The sequence below is a fragment of the Dromiciops gliroides genome, chromosome 4, assembly GCF_019393635.1.
Source record: "Dromiciops gliroides isolate mDroGli1 chromosome 4, mDroGli1.pri, whole genome shotgun sequence".
NCBI classification, from domain to species: Eukaryota; Metazoa; Chordata; class Mammalia; order Microbiotheria; family Microbiotheriidae; genus Dromiciops; species Dromiciops gliroides.
In genome coordinates, this window is record NC_057864.1 from 38,827,127 (window position 1) to 38,849,243 (window position 22,117).

At 41.9% G+C, this 22,117-nt stretch overlaps 1 protein-coding gene across 3 annotated transcripts in view; it reads left to right on the plus strand.

Moving 5' to 3' along the window:
• The window catches only part of LOC122753277 (guanylate-binding protein 4-like), a 38,913-nt gene extending 17,084 nt beyond the window's left edge, over nt 1–21,829 (plus strand). For all 3 annotated transcript variants that reach the window (XM_044000611.1, XM_044000614.1, XM_044000612.1), the window contains 10 exons: nt 681–867; nt 6,121–6,248; nt 8,049–8,158; nt 11,030–11,226; nt 13,620–13,865; nt 15,195–15,475; nt 16,308–16,520; nt 17,033–17,135; nt 17,994–18,187; nt 21,532–21,829. In XM_044000611.1, the coding sequence (XP_043856546.1) occupies nt 681–867; nt 6,121–6,248; nt 8,049–8,158; nt 11,030–11,226; nt 13,620–13,865; nt 15,195–15,475; nt 16,308–16,520; nt 17,033–17,135; nt 17,994–18,187; nt 21,532–21,753 (1,881 nt within the window). In that variant the 3' untranslated portion in view covers nt 21,754–21,829. The remainder of the gene's footprint in view (nt 1–680; nt 868–6,120; nt 6,249–8,048; nt 8,159–11,029; nt 11,227–13,619; nt 13,866–15,194; nt 15,476–16,307; nt 16,521–17,032; nt 17,136–17,993; nt 18,188–21,531) is intronic.
• Nucleotides 21,830–22,117: the final 288 nt, after the last annotated feature.

Sequence of the window (22,117 nt, forward strand, 5' to 3'; positions counted from 1 at the left end):
AGAAGCTCCTATTATAATGAACAGATACAGAGAGAGAGAGAGAGAGAGAGGTTTCAGATTGAAGTCATAGAAAATCCCAATGGTCCTAAAGTCTCAGCAGAAAATCAGATAGTGATACATCTCCTCTATTGCCTCTTCTGTTGGATAAAACCAGCCTTGCAGAACCCTTGGTCAGTGCCAAGGATTGTTTTGGGGTCTTAACTTGCTGCTGTGACTACTGAAGAGAAGGAGGCCACAGCACCTACCAAGTCAGTAACCAGATCTAAGTGTTGGGGACACCTGGATCATGGCTGCTTGGGGTGGACTGGATTCAGGACTGTTGATCTGAAGTTGAAGGGGATGCTATTGTTCTCAAGCCTCTGAAACTTACCTGCAGCTAATGGGTGATGTCAATAAGTAGCTGTAGGTCAGGAGCTGGTGCTGGTGGTGGTTGTAGGGATGGTTTGCCCCTAACTCAGTTACTCCTGTGATTAACCAAAGCAGCCTCATTTCCTCCTCCTCCACCATCATCATCCCTTTTCTGCCATCATCAGTTCTGTGTTCCTGAAAATAGAATTCCACAAGGGCAGAGCCTCCTCTCTTCTGCTGTTACTAATACCTCCCTCACCTCACAGGCTCAGCTGAGGATGCCATGAATTCTGTATCTTGGTTTCTGTCTAAGGGCTCCTCTGCATTTACAGGTGACCATGGTGCCCATGCAGGCCCCTGTATGTCTGGTAGAAAACAGGAATGGAGAGCTGACAGTAAACCAGGAAGCCCTGAGGATTCTTACTTCCATTACCGAGCCAGTGGTGGTGGTAGCCATTGTTGGCCTGTACCGTACTGGAAAATCCTACCTGATGAACAGGCTGGCGGGAAAGAACAAAGGTAAGTGGAGTCTCAGGCCTCTGGGAGTCTATTTTTGGAGCATATTATGCCACAGGGTTAGAATTGCTACAAGGCATGTGTGAGACCCAGTGAAAGTTTAAAAATCGGTCCCTCGTTGACTGTTGCCTTCCAGTCAGTCAATAAGCATTTATTAAGTGCCTACTATGTGCTAGAAACTATGCTCAGTGCTGAGGATACAAAGAAAGGAAAGTTCAATCCCTGCTCTCAAACTGCTCACAGTCTAATGGGGGAGACAATGTAAATATCGTGTACGACTGAGATGTAGACAAGGTAAAGTGGAGATGATCATAAGAGGAAATGCACAGGCATTGAGGGATCAGGAAAAGTCTCCCACTTACATTTATCTGGGAATTGGAGGAAAACTGGGGGGGGGAGAGTCAGTGATGAGGAGGGGGAGCATTCCAGGCAGGAGAAATGGGGCCAGGAGATGGAGCGTCCACCTGTAATACGGTGAATTATATTACCTCAGAATAGAACCAGCTAGGGGGCGCAGTGGATAGAGCACCGGCCCTGGAGTCAGGAGGACCTGAGTTCAAATCCAGCCCCAGACACTTGACACTTACTAGCTGTGTGACCCTGGGCAAGTCACTTAACCCTCATGCCCAGACCCCATCCAAAACAAAAACAAAACAAATTACCTCAGAATAAATATCTCCAGGACATGGAGAGCCGAATGTTCTAGCATTAAAGATATCTGCATTTCTTTAAAAAGTGAAAAGTGTCCCTGGTTGCTGTCCCCTGGCCGCTTGTGGCCTGGTGACTGTCTATCTTATCTCTGCTAGCCTGACTCTGCTCAGGACGATCACCCCTATTCCACATTATGGTGGTCTGAGAATGGGGTTGTCAGTTACTCCTGTGATTAACCAAAGCAGCCAAATCACAAGGCAGAAGCATTTTCCTCATAGTGATTGTTCTCAAAGGTCCATCAACTGAGAGCTGGGAGGGACCACAGGGAACCTCTGATTCAAACCCCTTCATTTTAGAACTGAGGAAACTGAGGCCCAGAGAGGCATGGTGATTTGCCCAGTGTCACACAGGTAGGTAGTAAACAACAGAAGCAATATCTGAGCCCATGTCCAGTTACTCTCAAGTCACAGCTTTCTGCACTGTACCACATTGTGGCTCCTGTTCTGAAATGCATTTGAAATTAACTTAGTTTGTTAATATATTCAAGGTGAGCCCTGAACAATATCAACAAGTTAACCTTTAGAACTTCCCACCTCCCCTTTTTCCCCTTAATAAATAGATGAATTTATTAAGCACTACATGCCAACTACTGTGCTAAACACTGGTGATACAATGTAAAATCCAGAGAGCCCCTACTCTCAAGAAGCTCCTATTATAATGAACAGATACAGAGAGAGAGAGAGAGAGAGAGAGAGAGAGAGAGAGAGAGAGAGAGAGAGAGAGAGAGAGAGCTTGAAGTCATGGAAAATCCCAATGGTCCTAAAGTCTCAGAAGAAAATTAGATAGTGATACATCTCCTCTATTGCCCCTTCTGTTGGATAAAACCACCCTAGCAGAACCCTTGGTCAGTGCCAAGGATTGTTTTAGGGTCTTAACTTGCTGCTGTGACTGCTGAAGAGAAGGAGGCCACAGCACCTACCAAGTCAGTAACCAGATCTAAGTGTTGGGGACGCCTGGATCGTGGCTGCTTGGGCTGGACTGGATTCAGGACTGTTGATCTGAAGTTGAAGGGGATGCTATTGTTCTCAAGCCTCTGAAACTTACCTGCAGCTAATGGGTGATGTCAATAAGTAGCTGTAGGTCAGCAGCTGGTGCTGGTGGTGGTTGTAGGGATGGTTTGCCCCTAACTCAAAGGGGCTACTCCCCAGGATAATGGCTGAAGTGGGCTGGCATCAAGGCTGATAATCAGGGGTTAGAGGTTAAGGGTGCTCCTCATCCTAGGGGTTTGGGGAGAAAGGATTTTAGCTATCTGTACAAGGTGTGAGGGGAGGGGATGAACAAGATGGAGGTAGGGATTTGATCCTTCTGCCTTCCGCTGCTTTCTGCTGAGGATGCCTAACAGATTCAATGACGCTGGATTTCTAGTCCTATGAAGGCCAGTTGGTCAGCCAATTTGTTCATAGTGGTAAGGATAAGAGGTCTTCTTCTCTACAGGGTGAGAATTGTATTCCTGGATTTGTGGGACAGGCAGAAGACCAATGGTCTGGGGCATGTTGCTGTTCAAAGATCTCCCGAGCTTACTTGCTTAAATGTAGCAGTTGGTAGTGATGGTAGGTAGGATGATTGGTTCCCTCATTTCATCTTGAAACAAGTCTTTGAGTTTCAGGATCTGACATATGAATTAAGACATATACAGGGGGCAGCTAGGTGGCACAGTGGATAAAGCACCAGCCCTGGATTCATGAGGACCTAAGTTCAAGTCTGGCCTCAGAAACTTGACACCTACTAGCTGTGTGACCCTGGGCAAGTCACTTAACCCTCATTGCCATGCAGGGTGGGAAAAAAGACATATACAGGTCACCCATGATCCAGGACCACAACTCTGGGTATAATCAGGCTGGTTTTGAATTCCGCAAAATCTCATGAATTATTCTCATTGACTTTGGTTGAATTACTTTTCATTTTTGTAATTTGCCTCATAATTTTAAAGATGTGGTTGATAAAAAAAAACTTTACATGTGTCAACAGCTATGAAAATGTAACCTTCTACCCAGTATTAATTCTTTTATGATGCAGGTTTAAAACTAATTAAATCATTGATATATGTGGAAACCTGTGGTTTATGATATACTGTAATATATCTTCATTTGTCACCAAATTAATATCCTTCTCTGGTGAGACTCCACTTCTACCATGGCTCCCCATGAAGAGAGAAAGCACTCAGGTTACAGGATGGGCAAACGGGCCTCCATCTCAAGGGAGCCCCACCAAGAACTAAGAGCATTCACAACCCCCTAAGTCTGGGTTCATTTAGCACTGAACAATTTCAGTGCAAGAATGGCCTCTACTTATCATTTCACCAACCTAGGTAACAAGAAGATAGTCATTGCCAGACTCCTCTTAGAAAAACCCTCTACAAACCGCTAAGACTGATCCCCCAAATAAAAGTGCACAGTCCCAGGAAATTATAGCAGGGTGTGGTCAGTCACACCAGCCTGCTTTTCCCCTTCTTGGATTTCTCTCTGGTAGTCTGGCAGAGTTCCCTTCTGCCAGAAAGCTCCCATAGAGCACAGCTGCATCATTTTCTTTCCAGAAATCTCTTCCAGTACCTCAGATCCCTCTAAAATGTCTCATGCTACCTTTCATTACTGCCTCCACACAGTCAGTAGGCATCCCCACACCATCATTCCCATGTAAGGGTGCAAACCTACAAGAGCTGGGTACCTCTAGTCCTCTCACTCAAATCTAACAAATAATTGTACGAGGCTCAGGGAGGTTCACCCCTGCTTTGCTAATGGCAAAGTCGGGCTAAACTTGGCCAGCCAGTGACTACAGGAGGTATAGTCTCAAAGAAGAACAGTATTTTAAGACACTACAAACAATACTAATAAAGTAAATACCCACAAAGTAATACCTACCAAGAATTAAATGTCAGAAAGCAGTAATAAGAAAGAAAAATTTCCTCAAGGGGACAGCATTTGGGGTCATAAGGGAGTTAAGGAGAGGTAGGAACCTTCTGTAGACTTGTGGTTTGTGGGCATTCTGGACAAGCCTACAAAATAGAAAGTTGGACCTAGACTCAAACCCTAAGTTGAATTCTGGACTTGGACAGGGACTCACAGCATGAGTCTGGGCAAGTCACTTGATCTTGGTTTGCCCCAGTTTCCTCAACTGTAAAATGGATAGAACAAAAGCATCGTTGTTGCAGAGTTGTTGTCAAAATCCGATGAGATGGTGTTTGCAAATTGCTCAGCACAGTGCCTGGCACATAGAAGGCATTTAATAAATAGCTTCTTTCCTTTTTGTTCCACCCCTCCATTAGAGAAAGATTGCACAAGATCATATAAGGACAGTTTTTAGGTAACAACTCACTGAGTCAGCATGAAACTGATGGTGGCTTGATTCTAGGAAATCATTCCCTTTCTGTATCATGTGTGTGTGTGTGTGTGTGTGTGTGTGTGTGTGTAACTGGACTGTGGTTCCTGCAGAGCAGAGAGTTTCACTTTCCTTGTAGATCAGCTATTTCCCTGTTACTTCAGGTCTCAGAAAGTTTCCTGGGGACTGCATGGGGGAGGGGCACACAGAGGTTCAATGACTTGCCCAGGGTCCCACAACTGTCATGTGTCCAGGGCTCCAGTAGGAACCATTGCTTCCTTGCTCTCTACTAATACTCCCATGATGCTCTCCTCTGGGCTGCTCTTTATGCTCAGGTCTCTGGGGTTGGTCTAAACTTTTTGAAGTCTTGGGTGTGGCTGATATTATTATCCTTCTCAGCAATACAATGATCCAAGACAATTCCAGAGGACTCGTGATAGAAAATGCTGCCCATATCCATAAAAAAAGAACTGTGAAATCAGAATACAGATTGAAGCATACTATTTCTACTTTTTGTTTGTTTTTTGAGGTTTTTCCCTTTTGTTCTTATTCTACTTTCACAACCTGACTAATGCAGAAATATGTTTAATGTAATTTCACATATATAAGCTGTATCAGGTTTCTTCCTATCTTGGGCAGGGGGAGGGAAGGGAGAGAGAGAGAAAAATGTGGAATTCAAAGTTTTACAAAAGCAAATGTTGAAAAGAATCTTTACATGTAACTGGAAAAAATGAAATGATATTAATATTGAAAAAAGGAAAAAGGTGATATCTCCTGGTACACCTGAAACCCCCATTGATCTTCTTTATGTCCTTTACCATCAATCTCACCCCATTAACCTCACAGTCCTCTGGGTGAACTGAATGCATGAGTTCCTCTGTCCCTATATTGGATAAGGTGGGATTGGGAACCAGGCAGACCTGGGTGTGAAAGTTGCCTCAGCTTCTTACTGGCTCTGTGACCCTGGGCCAGTAATTTACCTCCCTTAGTCTCAGTTTCCTCCTCTGTGAAATGGAGACAAAACAAACACCTAGTTCCCAGGATTACTGTGAAGAAAGAATGAGAGATAATGGAGAAAATGTGCCATATAAATGCTAACTCTGATCCTTCTTCTTCTTTTTCCACTGAGGAGTTGCCCATCTGCTCCCTTCAGGACCCCTGAGTTTGTCTGTTGCAGCCTCTGGGCTTCCTGCCTCCACTGGGTGCTCATGTCTCCTCCTTCCCTTGCAGGCTTCCCCCTGGGTTCCACTGTGCAGTCCCAAACAAAGGGCATCTGGATGTGGTGTGTCCCTCACCCCAGAAAACCTGACCATACCTTAGTTCTGCTTGACACTGAAGGCCTTGGAGATGTGGAAAAGGTAAATGGAATCAGTAATATTCTGCTCACCCCTCCCTGTTTCTGCCTGACCCGAGAAGGAATGACCTCTCACCCCTGACAGGCCTGTATATGGGTAGAACAGCATATTGCCAAGGGAGGCCTGTGCAGTGTAGCTGTGGGGAGATCAAGCTGGGTGGTCCTGGTCTGAGGCAGGGGCTCTGGCCTACTGTCATCACTTTTACATCCTGTAAAATATTAATTGTTCACAGATAGACTGAGCCAATATAATTTTAAAAAACTACCTAAATTAATCTATTTATTCAGTCCCATAATAATCAAACTATCAAAAACTATTTTATAGAGCTAGAAAAAATAATAACAAAATTCATCTGGAAGAACAAAAGGTCAAGAACATCAAAGGAGCTGATGAAAGAAAATGTGAAAGCAGGAGGTCTAGCCATACCGCAACTCAAACTGTATTATTATGTGGTAATTATCAAAACAATCTGGTACCAGCTAAGAAACTGAGAGATGGATCAGTGGAATAGAATAGGTACAAATTACACTATAGTAAATGACTATAGTAATATAATATATTATAAACCCAAAAGTTCAATCTTTTGGAACAAAATGTCATTATTTGACAAAAATTGCTGGGAAAACTGGAAAATAGTATGGCAGAAACTAGGTATAGACTAACATCTCATACTGTATACTGAGATAAGATCAAAAGAGATAAATGACTTATGTATAAAGGGCGATACCATAAGCAAATGGAATAGTTGATGTGTCAGATCTATGCATAAGGGAAGATTGATTCAGCAATACCACTACTAGGTGTGTACCCCAAAGGCATTGCAATAAAGAGAAAAGTTTCCATATGTACTAAAATATTTATAGCAGCTCATATTGTTGTGGTAACGAACTGGAAATTGAGGGGATGCCCAACAATTAGGGAATGACTGAACAAGTTGTGATAAGATTGTGAAGTAATACTATTGTGTTCTAATAAACAATATGCAAGAAAATTTCAGAAAAAAAAACCTAGAGAGACTTACATGAACTGATGCAAAGTGAAGTGAACAGAACCAGGAGAACATTGTACATAGTAACAGCAATACTGTTTGATGAAGAAATGTGAATGACTTAGCTCTTCTCAGCTATACAATGATCCAAGACAATCCCAAAGAACTCATAATGAAACATGCTTTCCACCTCCAGAGAAAGAACTGATATCTGAATACAGCCTGAAACATACTATTTTTCTTTTCTTTTTATCTTTCTTTCTTCCTCTTTCTTTCATTCTTTTTAATTCTTTGTTTGAGGGGATTTTTTGTACAAAGTAACTAATATGGAAATATTGTACATGATTGTATAACCCAAAACAGGGACAGAGAAGAGGGTGACAGGGATAGGATTTGGAACTCAAAGTATTTAAAAAATGAAATGTTGAAATTGTTTTAATACGTAATTGAGGAAATATATTATTTTTAAAAGAAATTGAATGCAAAAATAGACTCCAGTTTTGCCAGCCTTGAGCTTTCTCTGGTTAGATTAGAAAGTCGACCACATAAAATATACACAGATAGACCAACAGATAGAAAGACAGAAAAAGAGATAACTAGCTAGCTAGCTAGAGGATGGATACATACATACATACATAAATACATACATACATACATAATCTTTTAGGATAGATTCCAGGCAATGATTTAGACCACAATCTGGAACAGATGAATATGCCCTGACACCAGTAGAACTGACAGTTGACTCTGAGGATCATAAAGTGTTATGGATGAAGGATTGAATCACAGGTCCACTGACACAATCTCTTTTGTAGGGTGACTCCAAGAATGACTCCTGGATCTTTGCTCTGGCCATTCTGCTCAGCAGCACTTTTGTCTACAACAGCATGAATACCATCAACCACCAGGCTTTGGAACAGATGCAGTATCCTTTCAGAATTTCAGAATATCCATGACATCCTCAATGCAGGTGTTCCCTCACTAGGATAGATGATAAGCTATTCAAACTTTAGGAGCTGTCATCACAAGTTACTCTGCCCAGAGTAACTAGGTGACCAATCTTTTGGGGGTAAATGTTCCCAAACCAGATTGGCCAATTATCACGTGACATTTTGGCACCCGGGCCACAAATGAAGCCTTGGGGAGACCTTGGTTGAGCTTGCCATTATACGTAAGTATGCCACTTTCATGTTCAAGAATTCTGAAATGCCACTGATCAATCCATCGTTCCCTGTCCCTTTTCATTGCCAATTATCCCCTCTTCTTCATTTACCATCAGTCATATGTCTTCCTCTATACATTATCTTCCACCCCTGTCTCACATGAAGAGGTTGCCCCCCACTTTGCCAAAGTAAATCCCTTACATGCTCCCTCGATTCCACATCATCCTGCCTTTTCTAACTGGTTATGCTTTCTACCAGCCATGCTCTTTCATTAAACTTCAATCCCTCCCTATCTATAGTCTGTATCCCTGTCACCTATGGAATCAGACATGTCTTCCCTATCCTTAAATTTAAAAAAACCTTCACTAGATCCTACAATGTCAAAATGCTACAATTTTATATCCCTACTCTCTTTCATAGTGAAACTTACAGAGAAGGATGTCTGTAGTCAGTACCTTCACTTCCCTTCCTCTCACTCTCTTCTCACCCTTCACCCAGAATGCTGTCTGCATTCTGACTTCATCATTCAACTTAACCTCCTCTATTCAAAGTTAACAATAAATTCTTTATTATTGGTCTTTTCTCAATCATTATCCTTCTTGACTTTACTGCATCTTTTGCCACGGATGATCAATCTCCTCTCTTCAATACTGTCCCTAGATTTTCATGACATGATTTCTTCTGTTTCTCCTCCTACTTGTCTGACCTCTCTTCATCTCTTATACTGGATCTTCATTTAGATCATGGACCCTGACTATTGGTTTCCTACAGAGTTATGTCCTAAGGTGTCTTCTCCTCTTACATTCTACTTTCTTCCTTGGTAATCTCATTGGCTCCAATGGATTGTTATCATCTCTATGCTGATGATAGCAGATATACTCATGGAGTCCTAACCTCTCTGCTGAGTTCTAGTTTATAATTTCTAGTAGCCTATTGGACATCTCATAGTGGATGTCCTGTAGACATCACAAACTCAACATGTCCATAACAGAATGATCTCTTCCCCAAAGCCCATCTCTCTTCACCACTTTTTATAATATCATGTGCACCACTGTCCCCCAAGGTCTCTAGCCTCTTGACCTAGAAGTCATCCTCCATTCTCCACTCTCCACTCTCTCTCACTCCCTGCATCCAATCTGTTATCATGAGTTTTCATTTCTGACTTCATAATATCTCCCATGCACCCCCTTCTTTCCTCAGATATTGCTACTATTCTGGTGCAGGTCATCATCCCCTCACACCCAGACTATTGCAATAGACTCCTGGTTGGTCTGCTGGCCTCAAGTCTCTCTCCATGCCAGTCCATCCTTTATTCAGTTGTAAATGTAACTTTCATAATGTGTAGCTTTGACAATGTCATTCCATCTTCTACTTAATAAACTCCAGTGGATCCTATTACCCCCAGGATCAAATATAACATGTTCTGTCTGGCTTTTAAAGCCCTTCACAAACAGCCTCTTTCCTGCATTTTCAGTCTTCTTACACATTCCTCCTCATACCCTGCCATACTGCTCAGACCATACTGCTCTTCTTGCTTGACATTCCATCTCCTCACTCAGTGCTTTGTTACCAACTGTCCTTCATGCCTGGAATTATCTCCCTTTTCCCTTCTAATTCCTATCTTCCCTTGTTTCCTCCAAGACTCAGTTCAAATCCTGCCTTCAGCAAGGGATCTTTCCCAGTCTCTGCATACTACTGGCTCTCCTCTGGGTATCCCTGGCATTAATACAATGTGTATACATATATGTAAATATGTGCATACGTGTATGTACATATATGTCTATGTGTATGTGTACATGCACAAATATCAATGCACATATAGATATAGGGAGAGATGTATAAATATATCCAAAATATAATCATTATGTATATATACACATGTATATATATACTTGTATATATGTATTTATACATATATGTAAATGCATAATGCTTATAAAAACATTGATATCAGCATAGATATACATAGATATAGCCATACATGAATATATCTGTTATATAAACATAATACATACATATCAAATATAATTATATATGTAATTTTGTACATTGCACATACATGATATATAAAGATATATCCATGATATAAATATTACTATAGATACAAATTATATCTATATATCTATATAATATAATAATATTATAGATATAAATAATATCAATACAGATATGCAAATACAGAAATAACCATATATGTACATATGCCTATCTGCATGTATATAGCATACTTAGTTGTTTTCATATTATCCTCCCCATTAAAATATGAGATTCTTGAGAGCAGGGACCATGCTTTTGCCTTTGTTTGTATGCCTGGCACTTGGGACACTGCCTGACGCCTAGTAAATACTTAATAAATGCTTCGTGACTGGCTGGTTCAGTAAGAGGCCTTGTGTTCTAATGTCACAGCAATCAGGAATCAGGATGAGAACTGGCATCTCACCAAACTGTCTGAAGGACACATCTGGTGGATCAGGGACTTCCCTGGAAAAGCTCCTTTTCCCCTTTTACATCTATATTTGGAATTCCAAGAGAACATAAGGGAAGCTGGGGGAGAGAATTTATAAGACTCAGTGAAGGGAGTGGGGAACTGATGATGCTGGTGGGGGTTTCCTTTTCCTTATCCACAATCTTAGATATGTGTCAGAACTGACAGAGCTAATCAAGGTCAAATCCTCACCTAATGCTATTGCAGAAGAAGACTCAGCAGAGTTTGTGGGCTTCTTCCCAGACTTTGTGTGGACTGTGCGGGATTTCACCCTGGAGCTTGAGCTGGATGGCCACCCCATCACCCCAGATGAGTACCTGGAAAATGCCTTGAAACTCAGTGAAGGTAATTTATTAGGAATCAGAATTAGGCACATGGGTGGCCCTGGGCAGTACAGGGGGAAATGACAACAAATGGTTTTCCATTTCTTTGGAGTTGAGCTGTTTCTTCCTGTGGCTTATTTTTTTAATCTCATGGACTGTAGAAATGGAGGATGAAAACTATCATGCTTCTCATGCTTTTGTTGAGGGTCGAATAATTTCTTATTTGTAACTCCAGAATTTCCATAACAGTGACCTTTCTCAAGAGGGAGCAGTCCCTAAAATAACTGACTTTTGCCAATTTCTGTGATGGATTTGTATCTTATGAGCTTACAAAAGGAGGGAGATGTTTCTCTCCTGTCCTGCAGGTGGTGGATGAGCATGGAATTTCAATAAAAGGGAATGACTTGATTTGCAGATTATTTCATTCAGTCCAGGGCACAGCCTGAGGAATTCTCCCACTCTAGTAACAGCATAGAGCTTGTTTATAACAAGAGCTAGATTACCACATCTTTGAGAAGGCATGTTGTACATCAAAATAGCAATGACAGGGGCAGCTAGGTGGCACAGTGCATAGAGCACCAGCCCTGGATTCAGGAGGACCTGAGTTCAAATCCAGCCTCAGACCCTTGACACTTACTAGCTGTGTGACCCTCGGCAAGTCACTTAATCCCAATTGCCTCATCAAACAAACAAACAAAAATAGGAATGACATTTGGAGTCAGAGGCCCTGGGTTCAAATTGCACCTCTGGTGCTTACTGCCCATGTGACTTAGGACCAGTTGTTTAATGTCTCTGAGCCTCAGTTTGCTCATCTATAAAATGAAAAGTTTGCACTACAAAATCTCTAAAAAACCTAGTTATAATGCATTAGCTAGTGAGGACAAAGGGTTTCTCCCTTTCCCCCAGTGTTTCTAGAGAAAAACTGGCTATTTTTCTCTTAAATATATCTTTCTTACCCAAAAGATTTCTGACTGACCGTCAGATGCTTGTATTTAGCTCAGTCATTGCTCTAGCAACCTTTCTTCTCCTAACACACTTCATAATGGCTTAGAAACCTAAATGTACAACTCTCTAATTATATACTATTTTCAATGTGGGCTGGTAAATCCCTGATGGCATAGAGGCAGGGATGCTGATCTCACTGGAAAGGTCTCTAAATCATATAGGACAATGAATTCCTTCAATTCTAGTCAAAAGGCATTAATTGAATATCTACCCAAGGGACTGTGCTGGGTGCTCAGCATACAGGGACAAAAATGCCTACCCTCAAAAAAGTTACATGCTAATTGGGGAAAATATGGGAAAGATAAGTGGGTAAAAGCATAAAAATAATAAATGTAATAAACAAGGAAGGTAGAAAGGAATAAAGAACCACTGGAATCACCAAAGGTCTCTATAGGAGGTACTGTCAAAACAAGGGCCTGCAGAGAGCTACAGGTCCCAAGAGGAAGAAGCGACAGAGAGAGGAATCCAGACATAGGAACTCCCTGGCCAGAAACACAAAAGTGAGTGATGGGAGGTCATATATATAGATGAGGAAGACCAGTGTGGTTAAAATAAAGGATGTGGGGAGAGTAATATGAATTCAGTCTAGAAGGATTAGAACCAGGTTAGAAAGGTTTAATAGAAAAGGGTCCTGTTTGTCATTGGTGCCAGAGGGATTAAGGAAGCTTCTAGAGCCAGGAAATACCATAATCAGGCTTGTCCATTTGATCTATCAATTTGGTCATGTGTGTGTGATGACTGAGAGAGGAGGAAGTAGAGGCTGGAAGACCAGTTAGGAGGCTAGTGAAAGAGTCCAGGTGAAAGGTAATGAGAACCTGAACTCTGGTGACTGTAGAAGGCAATAAATTCAAGAGATGTTATGGGGGTAGAATGCAACTGACCAGTTATAGAAGATATAGATGAGAAAGAAGTGTTGAGGATGACTTCTGAGACAGTTTCCTCTCAATGGCTAATTCTGTTTGTAGTGGTAGAATTGTTATTAACTTCAAATAAGGAGCATATCCTTTTATTAGCTTGTCTTCTTCGTGATCTTACCTCTTAGTTAATGGGTCTTTTTCATTTTGGGGAGCCACAATTCTCTTTCTACTTTATCTATAATTACTCCAGTTATTTTCAGAGTTCTACTGAAACATAGCTCAACTATAAATCTGTGAAAGGTTCTATTCCCATTTGGGGCAAATCCATTTTTCTGAATGGTTTTAGGTGTCTCCTCTGAATAACACAATACATTATCCTTACAAGAAGTGAATTGCTGATTTCTAATAATCTCTCCCTTTGTCTATTCTATCATTCTACCTTAGGATTGGATGCATGAAAATTTGAATAAGCAATTGGGAGTTTTAACCATCTTCATCACGCCTTTCTCCCAAGCCTGTGCCTTACCATCATCTCTGTTTTCTTACCCCTCAGGTGACCACCCAAAAATTAAAATGGCCAACCTTCCAAGAGAGTGCATCAGAAAATTCTTTCCAAAACGAAAGTGTTTTACATTTGACCGTCCAACAAACAATAAGGCATTTTTAGCCCATCTTGAAAATGTCCAAGAAAGCCAGCTGGAGCCTGTGTTCAAGAATCAGGCAGACAACTTCTGCTCTTACATCTTTTCCAATGCAAAACCCAAGGCCCTTAGTGGGGGCATCATGGTCAATGGGAATCGTGAGTTGTCTTTACTCTATCTAATGCATACTTCATTGGAACTGGATATGTGTTCTTTATTGCTTTGTATGTGGGCAGGTACTACAAGCTTTTTGTATTACTCTCCTTATGGACTTGGATTTCACTGTTCTTCCTTCCCTAACTTTCAGTTTAAAAAATCCCTAGGAATCTGTATTTTGACACAATGTGAGTGATCTTCAATGGACATTAAATTAAATCAGAGAGGTACCACAGGTGTAGAGAAAGGCAATTGCCTTAATTATCCAAAGGTGAAATGAGTGGATTCAGTACAGTATAAACCAGTGATTTTGACTTCTAGTTCCAACAATATTCCTGAGCATGTTATTAAGGGATGGTTTGTGAACATTAAGAAAGGGAATCAGTGGTCACTAAAGTCCAGAAGATGAAGCAAATTTCCTTCTTTAAAACTGGAACTTGACCAATGTGGACCAGAGAAATTGTTTCAACTTAAGATGGTTAGATTTCAACAGAATATTTAAGTGTGTCATGCTATGATTATGAACAAGATAGAGATATAAAATAGATGGTAATACTGTTAGTTAGCTTCTGAACATATTAAATGACCAGATGCCCAAAATAGCCCTTAATAACTTGAGGTCAAATGGAAAGGAAGTCTATAATGCCATGCCATGTCAATAACGCTGACAAAGTTAAAAGTGGTGCAAATGGAATAGTGATCCAATATGCAGATGGCATACTGCCCAGGAGAACAACTAATACATTGAATGCAAGAAATAAGATACAATGTTACCCTGGCAGAATAAAACAGTGACTCTAAATAAATGGTGGAACATGATAAGAATAAATTCTCCATTCAGGTATAAAAATCAACTTAACTAGAGGACAGTTAACAGGCCACATCTGGTATGCTGTGTCCAGGTCTAGGCACCACACTTTAGGAAAGACATAGACAAGATCAAACATTGGCAGAACAAGACAACTAGAATCAGTAAAAGGATGGAAATTCAAACAAGAATAAGACCATGGAAGAATGCTTATATCCACTCTCCTTAACCAAGAGGTCAAAATTAGGAGAAATAGGTATAATCTGCTAAGAGGTATACTTAGGCTTGGTAAACACAGAGTCTTCCTAATCATCTAAATTTTTTAAATATAAGAGAGGCTGCCTTGAGTTGTCATGCTCTTCCCTGAGGTCAAAATTATCTAGGTGTGATTGAAAGCCACTGGCTAAGAATATTTTCAAAGAGATCCTTGGACAGGCATGGGTTCTGTGAGATAATGAACACTTGGAACAACTTGAATAAAAGTTGCTTTTTGCCTCATTTTCTATTTCATCTCACACATCAGGGTTGGGAAAGCTGCTGGAGACATACGTGACGACAATCTCTAGTGGAGACATTCCCTGCCTGGAGAATGCAGTGCTGGCATTGGCTGAGACTGAGAATTCAGCTGCTGTGCAAAAAGCTACCAACCATTATGTAGAACAGATGGTCCTAAAGCTGGATTTTCCCACAGAAACTCTCCAGGACCTGCTAAACCTACATACAGACTGTGAGAAAGAAGCCATCTCAGTTTTCATGAAGTATTCTTTCAAGGATGAAACACACAAGTTCCAGAAGGAACTGGTGGTATGTTCTCCCACCTATTAATTCTTCCTCTTACCTCTTTTTTCTGAATGAAATCTGGAGACTGGTCAGCCTCTTTCCATTTTTTTTTTTACTTTGGTACCTGTATCTCCACTTCATATGAGAAGAGCTTGGTCTCTCCAGAGAGCCAGAGGCATGAAGGCCTAAATCTCACTTAGCATGAAAAGATTCTTCCTCCTTGTGACACATTGAAATCAGTCAGTTCTTAGAATACAAAATGTCACCCACTCCCATATTTGCTGAAGAGATGGCATCATAGCTCTCTCAGAGCACGCTGAAGCTTTTCTTGAGCTCACAGAGTCACTCATCTCTACACACCTTCCCACCCCAGCACCCTCAGATTCCCTCTAGGAGCATTTTCTGCCAGTCTAAATGTCTTCTGCTCAGTCTTACTTAGCCTGGTAGCGCCCACTTGGCCCACACCAAAGGGAGAATCATTAGGATAGGCTGGCAGGGACATGGAGGATCATTTGGTGCAATCAGCTCATTTAGAGGGTGAGGACTTTGGGCCCCAAAGAGGAGAGATGACTTGTCCATGGTGACCTAGATAGAGAAGCAGATTTAAAACCAGAGCCCAAGTAGCTCAGCCCCCAAGCCAGAATGTTAAGTTTTATTCCACTACGCTATACATCTTTCCAAAAAAACAAGCAGGTAAGCCTTGTCTCAACAGTTTCTTTAGAATCCCACTCCCTTCCCAATGAAATAGAGCAGTCTGATAGCCTTTGAGGCACCATGTCAATCATTATCTGGCATTGTTGTTACTCTAATATCACTTCCTTTTCCCTGATTGGTTTTCTCTCCATCTCACTGGCAGCAAATCTTAGAAACCAAGAAGAATTATTTCATATACCAAAATGAGGAAGAATCAACCAAATATTGTCAAACTAAACTTGAAGACCTCTCACAGACCCTGAGGGAAGCCATTTCTGAAGGCACCTTCTCTGTACCAGGGGGTTACAAGCTCTACAGAAAAGAAAGAGAAAACATGATAAACAATTATCATCAAGTGCCCAGGAAAGGGATAAAGGTGAGGAAAGACCTGGGGGTCAGGACTGATGACCCTGCAAGGAAGGCTCCATTGGTCATAATGGGTATCTGAACACTGAGTTACTCCTACCAATAGGAGAATGTCTAGACACCTTTGGCTTTTTCATTCATATCTCAGCTGGGAGTTCTCAACAGAAATCTCTTCTTCCTGCCCAGAGAATCTGCTGTGAAATTTAGGAAGCTAGAACACATGAGGGTCGTATCAGGGCAGGCCTGATGCAGGCTGGCCTAGTGCCTCAAGTTCAAGCTTGGAAGGAAATGAGATACTCATAGCTGCACCTCCTTGTGACCTGGCTCTTTGGTACTCACTGACCAGTAGGTCACATCAGTGACTCCTGAGTCAATCATGTCCCCCAAAATGTTCTCCATACCTTTTAAGGAAAAGAACAGTCTAGCCTATATAGTTATTGCTCCTACCACAGAAGGTATGCACTTCTCAGCATCTGACTTGGTCTGGGGAAAATTATGTGTCTGTCTTGTGTGATTGTCCAGGCAGATGAGGTCCTCCAAAGGTTTCTACAGTCACTGGCAATGACAGAAGACTCCATCCTGCAGACAGATCAAGCTCTCACCGACCAAGAGAAGGCCTTGGAAGGTACAGGTTGCTGGGGTGTGATGATCTAGTCATGCAGAGGACTCTGTTGGTTTGGGCCTTCCCCAAGGGCTTGGGTGTGACATGAAGATGTTCCTGAAACATTTGGGATTCCTTCTCTACTTTCCCAGTCCTTGCTGGATGTGTAACAGCAATTGTGACCATGACCAGAAGGTCAGAGAGGCTACTCCCCCAGATTAACTCAGCTCTGCTTCTTGGGAACTAATCAAGAAAAAAGAAACATAGAAATTCCCAGTCTCCTTCTCATAGTCAGTTTGACTTCTGAGTTCAGGAGAAAATGTTATGTGTCATCCTCTTGCTCAGTATTCTCCAATGACTCCCTATTGCCTCAGGATCATATATAAACTCCTTCATAAATTGGCCCTTTCCTCCCTTTACTGTTCCTTGTACCTCCATGCATGCTATGCTTCAGTTACAATGACTTACTTTCAGCTCCTCAGACACAAGAAGCCATCTCTGCTCTCCAGTCTTTTCCCCAGCTGTGCCATTGCCAATAATGCTCTGCCTCATACCTCATACCTCAGCTAAAATCCCATCTCCTTCAAAAGGCCTTTCTTTGCACCTCCAGCTTTTCATGCTGCCTTCCTCATTCATACTGCCTCCCCCTAACTCTCTATATAGCTTGCATCTGAATAATTATTTGGATGTTGTTTCTTCGATTAGAATGACAGCTCCTTCAGGGCAGGAAGTGTGGTTAACCTCTCTTTTTTTGGTCTCAAGTGTTTAGCACAGTGCCTGGCCCTTAGAAGCACTTAATAAATGCTTGTTGACTAACTGACAAGAGATGAAAACTGGCCTCACCTGACTTGGTCTCCTGATACTTTCTATGCCATCAAATAGTTGAACAGGTCAAAAGAGAAGCAGCTGAGAAGGAGAAGAAGTTGTTGGAACAGCAACAGATGGAAATGCAGCAAAAGATGGAAGCTCAGCAGCAAAGTTATGAAGAAAACATCAAGCAATTGAAAAAGAAGATGGAGGAAGATAGGATCCAGATACTGAGAGAACAGGAAATGATTCTGGACCATAAGCTAAAGGTACAAGGAGACCGGGGTCAGTGGCTGTGCTTGGGAAGCAACAAGAACCCCCTGGCAGGAAAGGAATGGGCAGACAGGGAAAGTGAATTTGTCTGTGTGTGAGAACATGGTGGAGAACCAAGAGCCCTGGACTTTTCTTTTTTTTTTTCTTTTTTTTTTTTAATGTATGAGGTATTTTATTTTTTCCGTTACATGTAAAGATAGTTCTCAACTTTTGTTTATACATGCTTTACAATTTCAGTTTTTTCTCCCTCCCTCCCCTCCCTCCCCCCCTCCCCTAGACAGCAGGTAATCTGATATAGGTTATATCTATATATCTCTATACATATACATACAGATATAGATATACACACACATATATATACACATAATAACATTAATCCTATTTCTGCATTAATCCTGTTACAAGAGAAAGAATCAGAGCAGTGATGCAAAACCTCAAAATAGAAAAAAAAAAACAGCAGCACCCAAAACAAAAGAAATAATATGGTTCAATCAGCATCTATACTCCACAGTTCTTTTTTTCTTTTTTTTTTTCTTGGATTTGGAGATCCTCTTCTATCATGAGTTCCCTGGAACTCTTCTGTACCATTGCATTGGTGAGAAGAAAACAGTCCATCACAGTAGGTCAACACTCAATGTTGATGATACTGTGTACAATGTTCTTCTGGTTCTGCTCATCTCACTCATCATTAGCTCACGTAAGACCCTCCAGGTTTCTCTGAACTCTTCCTGCTCATCATTTCTTACAGCACAATAGTATTCCATTGTATTCATATACCACAACTTGTCCAGCCATTCCCCAATGGATGGGCACCCCCTCAACTTCCAATTCCTTGCTACGACGTAAAGAGCAGCTATAAATATTTTTGTACATGTGGGTCCCTTTCCCCCTTCCATGATTTCTTTGGGCAAAAGACCTAAAAGTGGAGCCCTGGACTTTTCACCAGCTCCAGGTGTGAGCCCTTTCCTCCCCATTATCCTATCTTCATTATGTTCTCACTTGTAATACAGGGCCAATCACATCTGCCTCAGTGAGTGAACAGAATTGTTGTACAGGCCAAATGCTTTCTGTGTCACTCATAGAGCATCCCCTCAGCTCTCACCATGAGCTGCCCAGGCAGGTCTACCCCAAGTTCAGCTTACTCTACAGGTCTTCACACTATGAGGTTCAAAGTTCACAAGCCAATGTCTGTGTTGTTCTAGTCCAAAGCTGCTTAAACTGTGGCTTGTGACCCCATGTGGAGTCACCTAATTGAATGTGGGGGGGTCACAAAAAGTTTGGCAACAGTAAAAAGTTGTGTAAACCTATTTTATACACCTGTATGCATGGAAACATGTAAAAATTTCTTGGGCAAAAAGGAGTCATGAGTGGGAAAAATTTAAGAAGCCCTCTTCTAGTCAACCAGAAGACACAATTAGCTCAAAGCAAAGACCTAATGCCCAGAGGCTTTTCTGCTGTGGCCCTTTTACACAAGGGAGACAACTTCCCATACAATCATCACTCTAGGGAACATCCCTCAGTGGTTTTTCTCCCATGGGGCATCCATGAATTTCCCTGAGTCTCAATTGGCATGGGCCTTTTCTCTGCAGAAGGAGATTCCAGAACCCAAGGACCAAGCTCTTTGTAACAAAGATCCAGGGCCATCCCAACTCACTTGTACATTCAGGCTGATGGCTATGCTTAAACTCTATTTCCTGGTCAGCCATCTCTGCTATTATGCAACCAGCACAGCCCTGCAGATATTGTCCTAGAGAATTCCTTGGGGCACTGAGCAGGGTAAATGACTTGCCCTGGGTCACACAGTCAGGAGTATCAAAGGTAGGACCTGAATCCAGGTCTTCCTGACTCTAAGGCCCTCAACAAGGTCATGCTGCCTCATACAAATGAGAGGGGTCAAGAAAGACATTGAAGTAAATATAAGTCCAGGGGACAAGGCCATTGTGTTCTGTGTCCAGCCACATTCTTGGCCTTTTTTATAGAATTGTGGCAGCAAAAAGCTTTAATGACATCTGAAAAAATTTTTTAAAGACTTGAAAATCACAAAGTTCCATGAACCTTTAAGGTTCCTGCAATTAGTATTTCTAGCACCATGGCACATAGAGGGAAACCTCCAAGGGAACTTGATTGGATTTGCCACCATTCTACCTGCTTTTTACTGACCCCTAGAATTCAGGTCAAAGCCTCTTCACCCTCAACAGAAGCCCTAAACAAATCCAATCTGTCTGTGGAGTCATTAGTTCTCCTGAGGCCCATGGACAGTGCAAGTTAAAGCCAGAGCCCCCTAGGGTTTGTGCCTGCTAGAATGATTCCAAGTATGCCAGGCTGAACCAACTGTACCCTCCTACCTGAGCCCAGAACTGCTGGGTCCTGGGGCAAGAACATAGCCAGTGGCTGACCTGTTTCCCTCAGAACCATTATCAATAAGTCCCTACTCGGGGCAGCTAGGTGGCGCAGTGGATAAAGCACTGGCCCTGGATTCAGGAGTACCTGAGTTCAAATCCGGCCTCAGACACTTGACACTTACTAGCTGTGTGACCCTGGGCAAGTCACTTAACCCCCATTGCCCCACAAAAAAAAAAGTCCCTACTCAAAAAGCCGAGGATAGAGCCGGCCCTGCCTAAACTCATGAAACCTGGCCAGAGCCCGCCCAGGCTAGTAAAAGGAGAGAAGATATTGATTCCCATTTGTCTCAGTCTTGATGAAAGGGCCAAGCCACTTTGAAGTTGACTTGAGCCCATCCTAAGTCATTCTCTGTATAGTATTTTATGCCTTTATTTTACATGTAGGCACCTGGGCCACTTGATTATGAATTCCTATAATGACGAAGATGATAGCTTGTATTTTATATGTCACTGTAAGGTTTACAAAGCAAACATTATCTCATTTTTATCCTCACAACAACCTGGGGAGGGAGATGCTATTCTAGGTTAAGGATCATGACTCCAGTCACAGGTAGTAAGTGCCCGAGGCAGGATTCAAACTCGGGTCCTCCTGACTCCAAGTCCAACACTTTACCACCTAGACCCCCCTTTCAGGACCATGATTCCAACCCAATTGGCCTTATGTTCAGCTGTTACAGATTTCAGCATTGGCCCTGAGGTCTAGCTTCTTGTCTCTAGGAGTGGGGAAGTACTGAGTCATTGCAGAGAAAACCTAACTTCTAGGTAGACTTTTCACTGCCCAAGAATGTCCCTTGAGGAGAAATCCCTGTGCCTTTTCCCCTCTTCTAATCTACTTAGGGCACACATCTTATGCAGCAGAGAAACACAGAGGTGCCTGGTGCTTGGTGCAATGGTAACTAACCAATGTGCAATGCTGATGTGCTTCTGTCTTGTCCTAGGAACAAAAGAAGCTGATGGAGGAAGGGTTTCATGAGAAAGCTAAGGAGATGCAGAGACAGATGGAGGGCCTACAAACAAAGATGAAGGCTGCTGAGAGTAAAGGGTCCTCCTGGTTTTCCTCTATATTAGATACTCTTGGCACTGGATTGATGGTCCTATTACCTGGTGCAGGAAAATTCCTTGGCTTGGGAATGAAAACATTGGGGAATTTGATTCCATAATCAACTGGGTTTCAGTTTCTCAAAAAAAGAGTTAAGAACATTTGTTTCACGTAATAAAACAAGGCACCACGACTTTCTTATGTGTGTGTGTGTATTTCTTGGTTCTAATTCACCCAAGTATTAAAAAGTAAAGCTAAAAAAAAAAGTAAAGCTGATGCTCACTCACCGCACAAGATAAAGAATATTGGAGGAAATTCACATAAACAGCATCTATTTCTTCAGTGTTAGTGAGAGGAGGCTTCATTCCACTAAGTGAAAGGCTTCAATTCTTTAAGGCAAATGGTCTGGAAGGGAGAAAGTTTGAATTCTCCCCTTCCTTTTGATGCCTCAGAGTATTCAGAGCTAGAAGGAGCCTGGACAGTCA